This window comes from Balaenoptera physalus (assembly GCF_965194825.1).
Source record: "Balaenoptera physalus genome assembly, chromosome: 16".
Lineage (NCBI taxonomy): Eukaryota > Metazoa > Chordata > Mammalia > Artiodactyla > Balaenopteridae > Balaenoptera > Balaenoptera physalus.
Window position 1 is genome coordinate 54,845,007 of NC_138898.1, and position 15,998 is coordinate 54,861,004.

The following is a 15,998-nucleotide window of genomic DNA, read 5'->3' on the forward strand; positions in this document are numbered from 1 at the left end:
CCTTGGACGAGCAGGGCCAGGCTGGCTGGCTTCTCGCCAACCTTGCCCACACTGGCCCCGCTGGGTGTCAAAGGCCCAATAACGGTCAGGCAGATGCCACTGCTTCCCCTCCCCTGCACGCACAGCCGCACGGCTGGCGGGAAGAGCAGCCTGCCTTCTGGAATCTGGACGTGCGCACTCAAGAAATGCAGAAAAGACATTTATTACCGAGCTATAAATTAGAGGTGGGCGGGTGGGGTGTGAGGCACTGACTGGTCACGTTTTGGGCGGCTGCTCTCGCTCTCTGTCCTCCTGGGCTTGGATTCTGAGTTCCTCCTCAAGGCGCTCCTTCGCTCGCACCACCTGGGGAGGGAGTCACAAACAGTTAGGCAGGATGGCCCCTTCCCTCCCCGGGTCCAGCTCCAGCTTCCTGGAGAGCAGTGGGCAGGTCAGAGGTAACAGCCTGAGCAGAATATAAACAGAGGGGCCTGGGGACGCACTGACTGAGTCTGGGAGCTGAGAGCTGGTTCCAGCACTCTACCCTTCAAGGCCTCGGCTGCTGGGGGCACCACTGTCCAGGGTGACACAGGGCCCAGGCCAACACAGCCCCACTGGCTGGGCCACATGGAGCTGGCAGCCCTGAGGGACTGGCAGTTCAGGGGGCTCCCTGCGCCCCAGGGACCTTTCTCCTGCCAAGCTCTGAACTGCCTGGAAACGAGGGAGGCCCAGTGAGAAGCAGCCCCGCGGCCTGCCCTCCTCCCAGCACTCACCTTTGACTGCAGGTAGAAGGAGCCACCCACGGATTTATCGTTCACCTTGAATAGGTGTTCGTAGTTCTGCAGAGGAGGGGAGACGGTGAGGGTCCCCGGGTTACAGAGGCGGGGGAAGCTAGATGACAAAAAGGAAAGCGAAAGGGCTCGCCCCCTCCGCCGCGCTACGGCACCCGGAGCCGTTGAGGGGCGGAGAAGCGGACAGGTGCCCACTGAGGGAGGCCCACGCCTCTGCCACAGCTACCTGTGGCCTAAACACTGACAAGGGACAGTGGCTTCTTCGAATCCAAGCTGGCCGTAGCCAGAGCCCCCGCTCCTGCCCGTTTCTGCCGCCCCCATCCCCCCTCCCAACGCTGGTGGCCTGCCGCCCCATCCCCACTTCTGCTCTGCTTGTCTCGGAGCTGGCCTGGTGGCCTCACCTTCTGGATCTCCTCAGGGCTCAGCTTAGAGATGTTGAGAATCTGCTGTGCCTCCTGGAGGCTGAGGCCGGAGAGGTTGGAGGCGGCTGCAGACTGGTGTCCCGCGCGCCCCCGGGCGTCAGCTGCTGCCCGGCTGGCTGTGTGGACACACGGGTGAGCACTCGGCCCTCAGCAGCCTGGAGCTCCCCCGGGCCTTCCACGTGGGCAGCTCACCGCTGCCAGGTGGCGTGGGGGAGGAGACAAGCCGGGCCAGAGGGCATCTCTTCTCCAGGAGTGGATTTTTTGGGGGTGGGGGGTAGTAAAGTGAGGACAGGGGCAGGGGATGGTCAAACCTGGCATCAGGTCCCCAACCTAGACCGTGAGATGACCCTGTCCCTCTTCTCTCCCCTGGCCTCCACCTCCTGGGTGCATCGCAAGTTGGGGAGTTTAGGTTACTATGGGGAACAGAGTGAAGCTGCGAGCAGGGGGAGGCAGCATGGCTCTGCCCTGCGGTTACCTAGGCCACCAAAGCAGGCTGCCTCGGGTGACCTCTTCCCTTTCAACACCTCTAGATTCAGGAGCCAGTACACTTTTTCTTAAAGGGTCAGAGAATGAGTATTTTAGGTTCTGCAGGCCAATTAGTCTGTGTTGCAATTACTGGACTCTGCCTTGAAAACAGCCAGAGGTATGGCTGTTCCAAAAAAACTTTATTTACAACAACAGGCGGCCAGGAGGGCCAGTGTGCCTATTTCTGGCCGGATGCTCACGCCCATCAGGTCTCCCTTTTATGGGATTGTCCCAAGATCTAGTAGCACTGCCCCACAACAGGAAGTGCCCCAGGCTACCTGAGCTGCCAGAACCCCAGCCCACAGAGGGCCCTTGCATTCACAATTGGCCCAGTGTGAGGGAGGGGCCCAGAGCTACTGGGAAAATCTGAGCCAGGCAGGATCTCCCAGCCCAAGGAGACAGAGGCCCAAGCTTACCTGCAAACTCCTGCTGCAGGGCCCGGGCAAAGGCCCTGCCCACCACCTGCACGCCCATCACAATGATCTGGGCCAGGTACTTGGCCTGTGAGCAAAGCAGGCACCTATTAGCAGGCTGCATTCTCAGAGCCCCAGTGATGGACCCTGGAAGTGGTGGCTGTGCGACAAGACTTCTGGATTGCTGAGGCAAGGAGGCTCACAGCAGCAGCCATAGACCACTTCCTCCAAAGCACCCTGATAAAAAGCTTCTGCTTTGGGTGGCTTCGGGTGCTCGTGGGACAGCAGGCCCGGGGAAGGTGGGGGGGACCCAAGAGAGTCCCCAGAGGCAGACGGGACTCTCCCTCGTCCTTTGGAAGAGGCGGACAGGAGCCAAGGCAAAGTGGCCTGGGAACCAGAACTCAGGGCCGGTCCCAGACCCACCATTCACTCTGCCACCACCAGCTGCTTCTTGTACTTGGCTGGTCCAGCCTTTACTGGTGGGGAAATGCAGTGCCATTCTAATTCTCCCCACACTATTCAAGTCAGTTCCAATCAACACAACGAAAGAGCAAAATACCCTCCACTTTCAAGGAGCAAAGCCCACTAGGCGGGCATTTAGACAAACACAGAAGGGACCAAGTGGTGAGCGAGAGCAGGCCAACCCCTGCTCCTCCACCGGCTCACTCCTTCACTCAAACCCTGCCTGAGAGTCAGCACCGCGACCACAAAGATACCCAGGACTCGGCCCTGCGGGAAACCCTCCACTGCAGCGCAGCGCGAGCGTCTTCTACCCCAAGACCGCGTGGGCCAATGCACCACGGAGACAAGTGGGGCATCTCATCAAGCATGACCAGAGGCGTGGAAAGGCACCGGAGGGACACCTCAGGAAGGACAGGGAGACTCTGGGAGGCAACGGCACTTCTCCTGGCAGGTAGAATCTTGATGGGAAAATGGGGGATTTCTAGGCAGGGGGACCAGGGTGAGCCCCACTGGGAGAAAGTGTAGGGGATGCCAGGGAGCAGCCAAGAGCCCAGAGGTCTTGTAAAATAGTAGGAGGTAAGATGAGGCAGGCGGGTGAGATGGGAAACATACAGATCTTACTGTGACCAAGGATTACAAACAGACAGCATGTGTGTGTGAGATGGTACAAACGTGGGTGCGTGGAGGACACCCGGAGAATGCTCGCGGCAGGTCACCACTGCTCACGTGGCACATCCAAGTGGTTTCCAACAAGAATGGACTTAGCCAGGGTGCTGAGCACTGTGACAAACACATTCTATCTATTGTGCCATCTAATCCCAACAATTCAAGACACTGAAACACGGAGGGGTTTAGTGACCAACATGAGGATACACAGCTAGGACCTGGGGCAAGATGGGCAGAAAACCCATAGCCAGTGCTATCAGCTATCCCCAGGCTGCCCACCTCACACAGAATCCCAGGGTCTGCAGGGAGGGCGACTGCACAACATGACAAGGATCAGGACCCAACCCAGAGGCCGAAGAGGGGCTTGTTAGATTCCAGTGGAAGCCCGACTCCAGAACTGACCTTGCTGGCCTCCCTAACGGGCGGGGTGGGATGCAGTTCTGGGCCATTAGCAGGGATTGATACATGGGAAGTGGGTTTGGATTTCACAAGTGGGTGGAAATTTCATAAGCCCCGTATTTCACACCATGAAGACTCCAGTGATCAGAGGGAGGGGCGGGGCTGCAGGTGCTGCACTGTGGTGAATAGACTAAGGAGGATCTGCTTCAGATGGGAAAGTCTCACCTGGCTTCTCCCCCAACCCCTGCTTGCCTAAAGCCTCTCCCAAGTTGGGCAGGAGGCTCTGAGATGGACAGCTGGTCCTGTCTGAGGGACAGAGAGGCTGACAGGCCAGCAGGTGATTCCGAGTGTTCCCTTGGCCAGGAATTCCCACCAGGCCTCCGACCACACCCCCTTCTGCTGCCACACCTGACAGCAGCCCCATCACACTGCCTGCATGCACTGCCTCGTACTCAGGTGTTTACTTCTCTGCCCAGGTGGTGACTGTTGCTAAATAATGAATGTTAAGAGCTGAAGCTCTAACTGAGCAGCTCCCCCACCACCCCCTGCCCGTGGTTCCTGCTGCCAGAGCTCCATAGCTGCAGGGCAGGCTGGGCTTCCTGCAAAGTTTCAGAGGCTACCCCAGCCATCCAAGGGAGCTGCCTGGTCCACCCACCGCAGCTACCAAGGTTCCTGCGGGAGGCATCTCCTGGGGGGAGGCAGTGATGTGGAGGTTACACAGGCAAGCTCTGGGATCACCTGTGTGCAAATGACAGCTGTGTGCCCTGGATAAGTTCCCAGTCTCCCCGAGCCTCAGCTTCCTCTCTTATTGTGGCCAACAATAGGGCTGTCACGGGGATTAAATGAGATAATGCTTATAAAGTGCCTGGCTCAGACCGTGATAATATAGTAGGTGCTCAATAAATGTTGATTTTCATTTATTACTACTCTTTGTTTCCCAAAACCTGACACTGGCCAGCCACTGGACAGTAACAAAGCTCCGCCCAACACAGCAGCTCATTTGATAGATGGTCTAATTCCTCAGGGGAAAAAGCTGCAAAATGCTGGGTTACATTCCCAGGGAGCTGGAAGCAGCGTGGAAGAGAAGTGAGAAGGCTGCTTCAGTCAGGCTGACATAACCTGGGTCCCCGCTTTGCTTCTTGCCAGCTGTGTGGCCCTGGCAATCACTCAACCTCTCTGAACCTCAGTTTTCTTAGCTGCAAAATGGGGAGAATAATACCCCCCATATAGGAGGGCTAAGGCCCTCAGGAGGCAAGGCATGTAAAAAGTGGACACCTGACAGTGGCAGGTCCAGAGTAGCTCAACAGCTGCCTCTGCTTCCAGACCAGATCCTGCTTGGTGCTGAATGATCTAGAAATCAGAGGTGCAGCCAAGCTTCTCAGCTACCTCCTCAATACCCAGATGCCTACCAAGTGCCAGGTGGGTCAGCTGTGCTCAGAGCTGAGGATTCATGGGGAGCACAGCTGTGCCAGCTGCAGCTACCACAGGGGATGAAGACAGTTACTGGCTGAGGCCTCTCCCAGAAAGCCCTAAACCACCCCATAATCCACTGACTGACGCTCGGGCCTGAAGACCCTGAGCAAGAGCAACTGGCCAACACAGCATCCAACTCAGGCCAAGCTGATGGTCAAGGATTAGAGGTCAGAGCCATGAGACTCCACGCCTGGGACACTGCAGATGTCACATATGCTTTCCTGCCTGGAGAGCAACATGGCACAATGCGGGACCAAAGCCCTGCAGCTGGGGCAGGGCCCCAGGCAGCGTGGGGGGTTGGGAAGCCCTAAGGAATGTGGTTTGTCCTGTGTGAAGTGCATCAAGAAGGCAACCTGGCTTTGGACAGATGGATGTGCAAAGTTCCCTTCAAGGCACAGTTCCTTGGGCTGCTGGGCAGAGACAGCCACTGACTCACCCTCTTCTCAAGGATGCATGGAGATAGAAAGGGGGCTCTCTTCACCCAGGGCCCCTGCAAACAGCTGCTGGCATCACAACTAGGCAGGAGGGAGGTCAGGACCACAACTGTCACATCTGCCATGATATGTCCGGGGCCTGGGCTGTGGCTAGCACAGCAGGTGCCCGATACATATTTGAATGAATGTGACACTTGACAGGGCTTCCAAATGCCTCCCACTCCCTCTGCTGAAGGAGGGCTCTGGCCATCCTCCCAAAACACGCACACAATACCCTACCTCTGCTGCCACTGCCAGCCAATTCAGTCTACCCCCAGCTTGGCATCCCCAGCTCTGGCTACAAATGACTTCTCTAGTTTTTTCTCTCCCTTCATGGCTCTCCACATCACGTACTGCAGCCACACCATCTACTCCAGGATCGGCTCCCCTACTTCTTTACTCTGAATTCATACACCACACAGGTCACTCTTTTCAAGTGCACAATTCAGCACTTTTTAGGATATTCATAGAGCTGTATAACATTTTCATTACCCATCTCCCCAAAACTCCATACCCATTAACCCACTGAACATCCTCTCTCCTACTCCAATACTGTCTAATCCCAACATCCTTCAAGACTTAGCTCATGTCAGGCTTCCCTAGTGGCGCAGTGGTTAAGAATCCACCTGCCAATGCAGGGGACATGGGTTCAAGCCCTGGTCCGGGAAGATCCCACATATCCCACATGCCGTGGAGCAGCTAAGCCTGTGCACCACAACTGCTGAGGCTGCGCTCTAGAGTCTGTGAGCCACAACTACTGAGCCTGTGTGCCACAACTACTGAAGCCCGCGCACCTAGAGCCTGTGCTCCGCAACAAGGGAAGCCACTGCAATGAGAAGTCTGCGCACCGCAGCAAAGAGTAGCCCCTGCTCCCTGCAACTAGAGAAAGCCCTGCGCAGCAACGAAGACCCAACGCAGCCAAAAATAAATAAATAAAATAAACAAATTTATATATATATAAAAAAAAGACTTAGCTCATGTCACCCCCATTCCCCTGGGTGAAACCCTTCCAGGCTCCACCCATTTCTACCCTCCCATATCACTGTCTTTCTTTTCCTATTAATATTGTCCTATTTTACGGACTCGCCTGCTTTCTCCTTTAAGGTACCAACTCCTCCAGAGTCACATGCAGGAATGTGTGTGAAGGACCCAGCTGAGGTGCGGGGCGGGGTCCTCAGAAAATGGCAGTGACTATTACAAGGCAGGAACAATGGGTGCTAAGTGTATAGTCTGAGGACACAGGAGCTGGGCTCAAAACTGGGATGACCCTGGAAAAGTCAGACGCCCTGAGCTTCAGATTGTTTATCTGTAAAACAGGGACAATGAGAGCACCGACTTCTTTAGAATTAAATGGGAATCTACATAAGCCTCAGCTCAGGGCCTGGCACTTGTAAGCTCTTACCTTATCCTTAACACTATCAGTTAAGAAGTGGCTCCCCAAGCCCACTGCCTCAATCACTCAACAATCCTCTATCCGGGGACAGAGCTCAGGACCCTGCACTTTTAAAGCTCCCCAGGTGACCTGACGCAGCCAGTGTGGCCCAGATCTGTGGGCTGGCCCTGGGTGCCAATGGTACCGCAGAAACGCTCAGTTTTCGGTGTTGCAGGGTCTGGTTCAAGTCCCAGTTCTGCCACTTCCTCGTGAAAGTCCCGGAGCCCGTTTCACCAGCTTTCAAATGGGAACGATAATAGGGCGACACCATCAACTAGCTCGAGGACCGAGCAGGGGCTCGCGGGCCGGACTTACCTCCACCTTGGGCTGCCGGCACGTGGCTGGCGCACACGGCGATCGCATCTGCTCGGTATTTCCCGGCCCGCCAGACCCGCCCTGCCTTCCAGCCAGAAGGCTCTCCCTGGCCCCGAGGTCGCCAGCGCCCGCCTCAATAACCCCCGGCTGCGACACCCCAGTCCCCGCTCCCCGCCAGGAACGCAGGTGGCGCGCGGCGCCCGCAGTCCGGCCGGAGCTCCCAGCCCCGGCCCTGAAACTGCCTCCCTTCCCCTCCCCTCCTCATGCCTCACCATGGCGGCCACTCTGCTTCGGGGGCACGGGCTCCGGCTTGCCGGCCCCTCGGCCCCGGCTCAAGGGCGGCCGGCGGGTCAAAGTTCAAAGGAAGCTGCGAAGAGCGCGTGCGTTGGGCATGCGCGTTGCTTCAAACAGAAAGGGCGGGGCGTGGGCGGAGACCTATGGCCCGTGGGCGGAGTCGGGGCGGGGCCTGCCTCAGCCTCCCGCATTCCGGCGACCACCGGAGGCTACTGATGGGCGGTTTCAGGACCCTCTGGCCCTCCTGCTTATCCTGGGGCGCTAAGTGCAACAGAACAACACCGGTCAAATGGGGGGGGGGTTGCTATTTCTTCCCTCCATTTTGCCAAAATATTTGGGACTAAAAGACATGCAATAAACATACAACACCTCACAAACATAATAAGTAAGACGTCAAATTCTCACAAATATTCAAGAAAACAGGAAACTTCAAAGTAGGTTTCATTCCAGGTTCCCTCTGTCTGGAAAGGAGGGCTCGTCTCCCTCCTCCTTCAAGTCTTTGTTCCAATGTCACCTTCTCAGTGAGGCCACCCTGATGCCCTACCATCGCCGCAACTTGTCCTCCATTCCTTTGCTTTTCTAATACAGGCTTTATTGAGAGAGAATTCATACACCACACAATTTGCCCTTTTGAAATGCACAATTCAGTGCTTTTTAGTATATTCACAGAATTGTGCAACCATCACCACTAGTTGCAGAACATTTTCAGCCCAGCCTTAGCAACTCCATACCCATGAGCAGTCTCTGTCCATTTCCCCCTCCCCCAGCCCCTCGTGACCACTAATCTGCCTCCTCTTCTATGGATGTCTCATAGAAATGGAATCATACTACATGTGGCCTTCTGTGGCCTTTTTTTTTTTTTTTTTTTTTTGGCTGCGTTGGGTCTTCGTTGCTGGGCGTGGGCTTTCTCTAGTTGCGGTGAGCAGGGGCTACTCTTTGTTGCAGTGCACAGGCTTCTCACTGCGGTGGCTTCTCTTGTTGCAGAGCATGGGCTCCAGAGCGCAGGCTCAGTAGTTGTGGCGCATGAGCTTTGTTGCTCCGCACATGTGAGATCTTCCCAGACCAGGGCTCGAATCCATGTCCCCTGCATTGGCAGGCGGATTCTTAACCACTGCGCCACCAGGGAAGCCCCTTGTATTTGGTTTAAACCTCCTTTTTTTTTTTTTTTTTTTTGTCCACGCCATGTGACATGCAGGATCTTATTTTCCCCACCAGGAGTCAAACCAGTGCCCCCTGCAGTGGAAGCCTGGAGTCTTAACCACTGGACCACCAGGGAAGACCCATAAACCTCCATTCTCGATCCCTCCTATTTTTTTCTGAAGCTCTTACCACATTCTATCAAATTATACCATTCATTCATCTTTATGTTTATTATCTGTTCCCTCCCACTAGAATGTGGATTCCTGGAGGGCAGGACTTTGACCTCTTTTCTCCACTCTTGGACATCAGCACCTGGAAGAGTGGCTGGCACATGGAAGGCACTCAGCAAATGTTTGTTGAGTGAATGAGAGTCGGGCTGCCTCCTACTATGTTCTGGACCACTGCCCTTCTTTCCTTTCCTCCAACTCTCCAAATTCTTTATTCTCTCAGCACCCTGGCTGCCCTTCCTTTTGTCTGAAACGTTCTTCCCAAGGCTCTCTCCATGGCTTTGTGGCCTTCAGGTCTTAGCTCTCAGCTTAAACGTTGCTTCTCAGACCCTGACCAGTCTCCGCCTGCATCCCCGTGGCTCCTCCCTTTCACATAGTTTATCTACTTCACAGCCCTCCTTGCACTGTCTATTTGCGAACTTGCACATGGTCCGCTCACCCCTGCCTACTAAGACTATACTAAGTGCCTTGAGAAGCCATGTCTCTACCGTTCATTACAGGAGCTGCCATCCAGAGCCCTGCCGGATACTAGAGTGTTGGATGAATGAATGAATTCCCAGCAGGAGCAGAGTGAGGCCTGGGACAAGCGGGAGCCCAGGGCCAAACCGACCTCACCCATACTCCTGTCCCCTTCCCCTTCTAGCCAGCCCACAGACCACAGCGGCACGAGAGGTGGCCAGCTTAGAAAAGTTTAATTGCTAAAAACATCCAAGGTACGTGCAGGCTACTCCCTGCGGGGCTCTCACCCCCTTCATTGGGCAATCAGCTCTGTGATGCCCATTCCTCCTGGCTTCAAGTTTGGGGAGCAGGGCTACTGGTCCCAGGCCCCTGAGGCTGGTGCTGCTCCAAACGGCCTGGTGGGGGGCCAGCCCCCTAGGCCCTTGACCAGAACTGGAGCAGCAGGCAAGACAGGATGGCATGTGATAACTGAAGGTGCTGGGCGAAGCCAGCCCAAGCTGGGACCAGCCCAGGTCAGAGTAGAGGGGACAGGGAGCCCAGCAGCTGCCCAGGGACATGCCACTGAGCCCTCACGCCCACCCCACCCCCACGCCCCTGGCTCCACATGCTAGCAGGCAGCTGAGGAGAAGCAGCTGGTCCCAGAAAACGCAGAGATGCGGACAATCCATGGGGGTTGCAGCAGGGCCCAGAGGCTACGGAAATGCCCAAGACCCAAAGGAAGCCAGGCCTTCTGGGCTGAGGTGTGCCCTGGCCAAGAGGTGGTTTCCAGTTTGAGGGTGAGACGTGAGGTGTGCAGGGGCACCAGGTGGTTCAAGGAGGCGGCAGTGGCAGGTGAGGCTAGAGGTGGCTGGTGGGCAGGCTAGTCCTGGGGAGATAAACCAAGAAGTGGGAGGGAGCTGAGAGGGCCTGGGGGAGGGGGGTGGCGCATGCAGCAGGCGTGAGTCGGGGAGAGATGGGACAGGCAGCAGGGCCCACTCGTCCACTCACCCACTCGTCCTCGTCCACACCTTCGAAGGAGTCCTGTGGGAGCGGGTCCACCCGGTTCCCCAGCTTTGCCACCATGGCACTCAGCAGCTGGGAGAGGGGACGGGAGAAGAGGTGGGAAGGGAACAGGACTTCTGACTCCAAGAATGTCAGATCTCAAGGTTGGAACCCCGAGGTTCAAGGTTGTGGGAGAATCATTTTCATTAGAGCCCTGACAAAGTTGATGGTTTTCATTGAAAAAGATACCTTGACAGAGACGGGGGAGCCAGAGACAGACAGACTATAACACGGAACATCAGAGTCACAGGGCAGCTGTCTCCACATATTGCCTCAGATGCTCAAATATGCACCAGGGTCCCCAGCGCACTTGGGTCTGGTTGGGTTGGGCCAGGCTAGGGTGGGGCCTCTTTCCACCCTTCCCTGGCTTCCTGAGCCCTGTGCCCTGGGGGCGGCAGCGGTCAGCTTCAGCGCTTTGGAAGGTCTTCCCTGTCCAACTGACAAGTGGGTGACACTGGCTCCTTGCCCAATCTGGGTTGGACTAGAGAACTGAAGGGCAGTCACCAGGAGCAGCCAGGACCCTGTGACCCCAGCGGCCAGCCCTCTTCCATGCCTACCTCTTCCTTCTTCTGCTGGTCCGACTTCTCTTCCAGGTAGAGTGCTGAGGATGGGGCCCGCCGGGCAGGGCCTTCACGGGGGGCCTGGCTCACTGGGGTGGGACAGCAACAAGCATCAGGCAGCAGAGAGCCCCTTGGGTGGGGCCTCCTGGCCTAACCGCTTGGTACCAGCCCCTAGGGGATTCCATGGCAGAGAGTCCAGAGGTGGCACTTCGGCTCACAAGGCCTGCCCTCGGCACCAGGCCGTGTGCACGTGCGCATGTGTGTTGGGGGTGGAGGGCTTGTGATGGAAACACAGACCCTGGGCCCTGCCCTCCAGGGGCTCAGAGACCAAGTCCGAAGAGCAACCACCCCATCCCTGGGAGCACTAGAGGTTTCTGATTGCCAGCAGGGATGGAGGTTCGGACTTGGGCCTTCTGCCCATTTCTCCAACCCCCACCCACTCCCCTGCTTCCTACCTGCCCCCCCAGCCCAGTCCCTCATCCTACCTGGGGTCATGTCAGGGGGCTGCAGGCTAAGAAGCCGGGGCTGCCCGTTACCGCCTCCCAGCCAGGCCTCAGCGCTGAGCACCGGCTCCCAGCTCACGGCCGTGTCTGGGAACACGTCATCCTGGAAGAATTCTTTCTGCAGGGAGGGAGGAAGGGGCTGCCCTGAGGTACTGACCAGAGGCCTAGGGCACACAGGCATCCATTGGGAAGGGGGCATGGCAAGACCCAGGACCCCAATCTGAGGTTTCTGCAAGTTTCAGAACGTCAGCAGAGTAAGGGGAACAGGTGCCCCAAAGAGCAGTGAGTGGGGCAGTTTGGTGACAAGACCAGTCAGGCCCCAAAGCCTCTGACAGGGGCCAGGCAGGGGGTGCTGGGCGTTGGCATGCTGGGCCTCCAACCTCACCCTGACTCGGGGCAGCCGGAAGGTGACAGGCTCCAGGGAGGTCTGGCGAAGTCGCAGGCATCGGGCAAACTCCACCTCCCGCACGTCACACTCTGTCTTGGGCAGGAGAATGAAGCCCTGCGGCGGCAGGGGAGTCGAGCTGGGGCTGGAGTCCAGAGCTCACACTGAGCACCTGGGCCCCCTCACTTAGGACCATCAGGACCAAGGCCTATCCCTGGAGAGTGGTGTGATATTTAACAACTAGCTCTCTGGAGGGAAAATGCCCTGGTTTGTAGCGTTTGCCTATTTCCATGGTGTGAAAACTCCCACCATGCCAATTTCACACTACTAACATGACCGGGTGAATGCAGATTTGGGAAGAGATGTGCAGTAGCAGCCCATGATACAGTATTTCTGCCAGACAGGGCCCACAGATGTAAATAACCTCAACAGTACAAATAATAGTGAAGTCAAGTAAAATAATTAGGAAGTGATAAATTAAGTATCTATTGCCTTGGTCTTTACTGTAACTTATTTGTGGGTTCATAAAACTTAAACTTACATAGTTTAATTTTTAACAATGGTTGAGTTTAAAAACCAGTTCCGGAGGCTGCTGGGCACACCCCGCCCGGCCCAGTGACTCAAGGGCCCCACAGGCCCCTGCAGTCCTGCACATGGCCACGAGAGGGCGGGTAGCCCATGGTCCCACCTACGGAAGGAGGACCAGGGAGCGTGTGCGAGGGCTCACCTTGTGGGGGTCAGGTGATGTGAAGCTGTTGCACTCCAGGAAGAAGGGGGCCTCGGGGAGCAGCTCATACAGGAACACGCGGGTGTCGCCCTGGGGGGACGGCAACAGTGAGTTAGCCAGCATTAGCTGCCTTTCCCCCCACCTCCTCTCACCTGCCCAAAGCCCCCGCCTGTGCACCCCAGCCCACCTTGCCCGTGAGCAGCACCAGGCGGGTATCTGGGTCATAGCTGGGCAGCAGGGTCGAGGGAGCCACATCCAGCCCCAGCACTGCCAAGGGGCCACTGGCCAGGGCCTCAGCCGAGTACAGGAGTAGCTGGCGCTCACTTCGGCTGCAGGGGGGCAGAAGCAGGTCCTCAGAGCTGGAGGGGCCTGAGGCATGGCAAGGACTCCAGCAAGGCCCCCAATCTTGTGGGGCTGGAGGCCTGAGGGCCTCGGGGTGGGAGGAGAGGCCTCTGCCCATCCTCCTTCCTAACCCAGCCTCAGAACCACTGGCCTGGCCTAATACAATAGCTTTCTAACCTGCCGCCCCGCCTCCTCCCGGACCTCTGCCCCCTCTGCCCCTCCTCAGCACACTCCTGTCCCATGGCCACCATGGCTACTAAGTCTGGACTTTTCTCCCCACATTCTGTTCCAGGCCCTTTGCTCCAGCCAGGCTGGTCACCTTCTGGGCCACTCCACCCAGAGGTGAATGCCCTCTCCTCCGGGTCTGTGTTTACCAGCCCCCTTGTGACCCAGTTCAGATGATATTTCTCTTAGGAGGCCCTCCCTGATCCTTCCTCGAGAGCACCAAATGCCCATCCCTTGGACCTCTTCAGGAGTCTTGGTTCTGTGTTTTGTGTGCTTCGTCTGATCCCCACCAGATATGGGCTCTGCAGCAGGGATGGCTTTCATCCCTCTGGACCCCTAGTTGATTCATTCCTCCCCATCTCCTTCCCTCCCATCAATCCACCCATGCACCCATCCATCTATCCATCCACATATCCATCCATCCATCCATCTGTCCAATAAATGAGAGTTGGGGATAGCTTCTGCATGCCTGACAGGTGTATGTGTATCTGGGGGAGGGGGCACAGGTGGCTGCTGAAGTCTGAGGATGGGAATAGTGGTCCCGGAGTTCTCACCTGTCAAAGCCAGACACCAGGAGACAATGACCATCACACACCCAGACAATGCGGGCTCCACGGGCCCCCTCAGGCCCTGGGCCTTCCTGTTGGAATATAGTACATGAGGCCCAGCTGGGACCCCCGCCAGGTCTGAGGGCCGCCCCCAGCCCCTCCTGCTCACCTGCAGGGGCTCAGGGCTACCCCGGGGCTCGTAGATCCGCAAGTGCCCATCCTTGCAGACAGTGGCCAGCTGCCGCCCATCAGAACTCCAGGCCAGGCCAAAGATCTGGGGGCAGGTGGGGACGTGAGAAGCAGCCTCTTGCCCTGTGGCTGGGCGCCTGCCCCCAAAGCTGTCCTACCTGATCCCGGTGGCCCTGCAGCCTCAGCCGCTCTGCTCCAGCCTTAAGGTCCCAGATCCGAATGGTAAGGTCATAGGAAGAGGAGGCCAGCACATCAGCTGCCAGCGGGTGGAAGCGCAGAGAATAGATCTTCTCCGTGTGGCCTGGGGGCGAGGCATGGGGTGACACTGAGCCCCTCAGGAGCCACCGCCCACCCCCCGGCCCCCAGCCAGGCCCCCCTGACCTGTGAGCACGGCCTCGGGCATGGTGAGCACCTCCTCAAGGCCCTCTGGGGGCACCCGCCACAGCCGGATCCTGGCATCCTCCCCAGCTGCGGAGAGCACAGGTTCATCACTGCTGACCCAAGGCCCCCCTTCTCTGTTCCCAATGAGGGCCCTGGGACCCTCCCTCAAGCTCAGTGCCCAGCCTCCTTACCCACAGCGAGGTGGTGGGGATCAAAGGGGTCCCAGGCCAGATCGGTCACGGCTGCCCCATTCTGCAGCGTGGGCAGTACTGTGTCGGGCAGACGGCCGGGCTTCCGCAGCTGTGGGAGGTGCCCCCACCCCGAGGCCCATCAGTAACGGGCAGGAGAGTCCGGTCCCCAGGGCTGCAGGGCAAGCAGCATGCCTGGGCCCACACCCTCTGCAGCTGATGATGCACCACCAGGTGGCCCAAGCTCTCTGCCTCAGCCACCTTGCGCTCTGAGCCCCAAGTGCCAACCATGAGGCCCCCGGAAAGTGAAGGAGGCAGCATGGAGTGGTGGAAACAGCTCAGGCTTGGGGCTCAGGTGGCCTGGGTTCAATTCCCAGCTCCACCACTTACACAGCGTGTGACCCGGCAGGTGACTAAGCCTCTCTGTGCCTCACCGCTTTCATCTGTAAAATGGGGATAAGAGTAGCACCCCCCCACACACACACCACATGGGATGCTGGGCACTTGGTTTGTGCTTAGAGAATGTGAGCTGGTGTGGGCAACTGACGCCCTCAGCGTCCTGCAGGGACATGGGGACAGCGCGGCAGGGTGGGGCCCCTCACCTCAAGCACGGCCACCTGCCCACCACTGCTGAGCAGGGGCATGGCCACACGCTGCCGGTTGGCACAGAAGCCATCGCTCTCGCCAGGCGTGGTGAGGTTGAGCCCCTTGAGGTTGGTGATATGGCTGTCTCGGTGCAGGACGGTGCCCTGAGCGTGCCGGAACTTGGAACTGGGGCCTGGCGGGCAGCAGGGACACGGAGCCACGTGAGGTGAGGGTGCCCTGCCTGCCTGCCCCGCGCTGTCCTACAGGAGGACCCGGACCAGTCCTGAGTCCGGGCTGCCTGCTCCCCTCAGCAAAGGACCGTGCGGGCTGTGTGCCCAGGTCTCTGCCAGTCCAGCCAACACAACTCGTCCAGAATGAGACTCGAGGGATCTCGGAACGTTTAGGCCACCCTCTTACAGGTGAGACTCTCTTCATCCCGCAAAGAAGTGACTCCTCCAGGAGGGGGGGGCGGGACTGTGGGGGGAGGCAGGACTGGGGTGCAGAGGAGGGTGGCTGGGGTGGGGGTGGACAGGGCTCCCGTGGTAGGGGGTTAGCCCCGCGCTGAGGCACTTACCCAGCAGGCTTTGCAGGGACCTCTGGCTGGGGCTGGTGCCAATGCCGCTGGTGCTGGAGAGCGAGGGCCCCAGGCTGGAGGGCGTGGAGGGCGAGGTCAGCAAGCTGGGAGGGGAGGAGAAGCCCTCCTGGGGGAGAAGCTCCGGTCAGCCAGCAGCCCCGTCAGGCGGGTGGTCAGCCAAAGAGAGAGGGGATGCCGGGGTCATCACTTTGGGACACTGGGGTAGGCAGGAAGCCCCACTGTGGGATGTGGGGTGGGGACGCAATCGCTGATGGGCAGGAGG

General features: G+C 58.0%; 1 protein-coding gene across 5 annotated transcripts in view; it reads right to left on the minus strand.

Annotated features, from left to right (window-relative positions):
• Positions 1 to 186: 186 nt before the first annotated feature.
• Positions 187 to 15,998, minus strand: part of LOC309644836 (mitochondrial import inner membrane translocase subunit TIM16) — a 67,148-nt gene continuing 51,336 nt past the window's right edge. The window contains exons 15-31 of one of the 5 annotated variants that reach the window (XR_014254621.1): positions 15,716 to 15,842; positions 15,159 to 15,334; positions 14,560 to 14,668; positions 14,369 to 14,455; positions 14,146 to 14,288; positions 13,968 to 14,072; positions 13,805 to 13,890; positions 12,871 to 13,012; positions 12,684 to 12,773; positions 11,957 to 12,073; positions 11,554 to 11,689; positions 11,066 to 11,157; positions 10,455 to 10,541; positions 2,131 to 2,215; positions 1,169 to 1,305; positions 750 to 867; positions 187 to 342 (exon numbers count right to left, since the gene is read on the minus strand). Coding sequence is in view for 3 of the 5 variants with exons in the window: in XM_082428996.1 (XP_082285122.1) it covers positions 256 to 342; positions 750 to 815; positions 1,169 to 1,305; positions 2,131 to 2,215; positions 10,455 to 10,541; positions 11,066 to 11,157; positions 11,554 to 11,689; positions 11,957 to 12,073; positions 12,684 to 12,773; positions 12,871 to 13,012; positions 13,805 to 13,890; positions 13,968 to 14,072; positions 14,146 to 14,288; positions 14,369 to 14,455; positions 14,560 to 14,668; positions 15,159 to 15,334; positions 15,716 to 15,842 (1,872 nt within the window). In the remaining 2 variants the exon portion in view is untranslated. Of the gene's footprint in view, positions 343 to 749; positions 868 to 1,168; positions 1,306 to 2,130; positions 2,216 to 7,619; positions 8,726 to 10,127; positions 10,333 to 10,454; positions 10,542 to 11,065; positions 11,158 to 11,553; positions 11,690 to 11,956; positions 12,074 to 12,683; positions 12,774 to 12,870; positions 13,013 to 13,804; positions 13,891 to 13,967; positions 14,073 to 14,145; positions 14,289 to 14,368; positions 14,456 to 14,559; positions 14,669 to 15,158; positions 15,335 to 15,715; positions 15,843 to 15,998 lie in introns of those variants that run through there. The other 4 variants (XM_082428996.1, XR_014254622.1, XM_082428997.1 and 1 more) reach the window with 4 other exon arrangements.